The following is a 1,194-nucleotide window of genomic DNA, read 5'->3' as shown; positions in this document are numbered from 1 at the left end:
CCCAGTGCCCAGTCCAGGGGCACAATCCCTGCCCTGCTCCTGCTGCCACCCTGTTCCTGAGCCAGGCCGGGATCCATCGGCCTCTCGCCCCCCTGGGCACCCCTGGCTCACGTTCAGCTGCTGTCAGTCAGTCCCCCCAGGTCCCTTTCTGTCCCCCCACTCTGTCCCCAGCCCGTGGGGGTTGTTGTGACCAAAGGGGCAGGACCAGCACTTGGCCTGGTTGAACCTCATCCCGTTGGAATCAGCCCATGGATCCAGCCTGTCCAGGTCCCTCTGTAGAGCCCTCCAGCTGATCGACACTCCCCCCCAACTTGTCATCTGTGAATTTGCTGCTGGTGGACTCGAAGTGCAGTCCCCTCACCCTGAGGGAGAGCTGCTCAGCAGCAGGTCCACCCTCTGCCCCAGCCTGGACTCACCGTGGCGAGGGACACGAGGACCCTCCGGAACATGGAAGATGTGTCTGACACGATGTCGTCCTCGAGGGTGGAGCCGTATTCTGGCCAGGGCACACACAGAGCAGGGCTGTCAGCAACAGCTCCAGCACCCACACCCTGCCTGTCCCTGGCCTGGGCCACTGCAAGCTGGGTAAGGACGTAACTGTGCTCAGGGCCCTGCACTCCACAGACTCATGGAATGGTTTGGCTTGGAAAAGCCCTCTAAGGTCATCGAGTCCAACCTCACCCCTGGCACTGCCAAGGCCACCACTGACCATGTCCCCAAGGGCCACATCCACAGGGCTGTGAAATCCCCCCAGGGATGGGGACTCCACCCCTGCCCAGGGCTGGACAACCCTTTCCAGGAAGGAATTTCTCCAATATCCAACCTGTCCCTCCCCTGGCACAGCTTGAGGCCGTTCCCTCTCCTCCTGTTCCTGTTCCCTGGGAGCAGAGCCCGAATTCCCCCCCAGCTCCCCCCTCCTGTCAGGGACTGCAGAGCCAGAAGGTCCCCCTGAGCCTCCTTTTCTCCAGGCTGAGCCCCCCCAGCTCCCTCAGCTGCTCCTGCTGCTCCAGCCCCTTCCCAGCTCCTGAGGAATCCAAAAGTGACCCCAGGATTGGAGGTGCCTCAGCAGTGCCAGCACAGGGGGATGGTCACTGCCCTGGTCCTGCTGCCACACCATGGCTGGTACAAGCCAGGATTATCCTTGGCCTTCCTGGATTTCCTCACAGCATTCCATATTTAGTGGCACAGGGCAAA

At 61.9% G+C, this 1,194-nt stretch overlaps 1 protein-coding gene across 1 annotated transcript in view; it reads right to left on the bottom strand.

Annotated features, from left to right (window-relative positions):
• The window catches only part of LOC114072800 (annexin A4-like), a gene marked incomplete at its 5' end in the record, with an annotated part of 4,052 nt that extends 3,530 nt beyond the window's left edge, over window positions 1–522 (bottom strand). Inside the window, one exon of the mRNA XM_027910644.1 lies at window positions 417–522. Coding sequence (XP_027766445.1) covers window positions 417–522 — 106 coding nt within the window. The remainder of the gene's footprint in view (window positions 1–416) is intronic.
• Window positions 523–1,194: the final 672 nt, after the last annotated feature.

Source organism: Empidonax traillii, unplaced genomic scaffold (genome assembly GCF_003031625.1).
Source record: "Empidonax traillii isolate 1590-97213 ecotype Southwest subspecies unplaced genomic scaffold, ASM303162v1 scaffold4034:size10292, whole genome shotgun sequence".
Taxonomy (NCBI): domain Eukaryota; kingdom Metazoa; phylum Chordata; class Aves; order Passeriformes; family Tyrannidae; genus Empidonax; species Empidonax traillii.
Note: the sequence above shows the minus strand (reverse complement) of the source record. Positions and strands in the feature narration are given on the sequence as shown.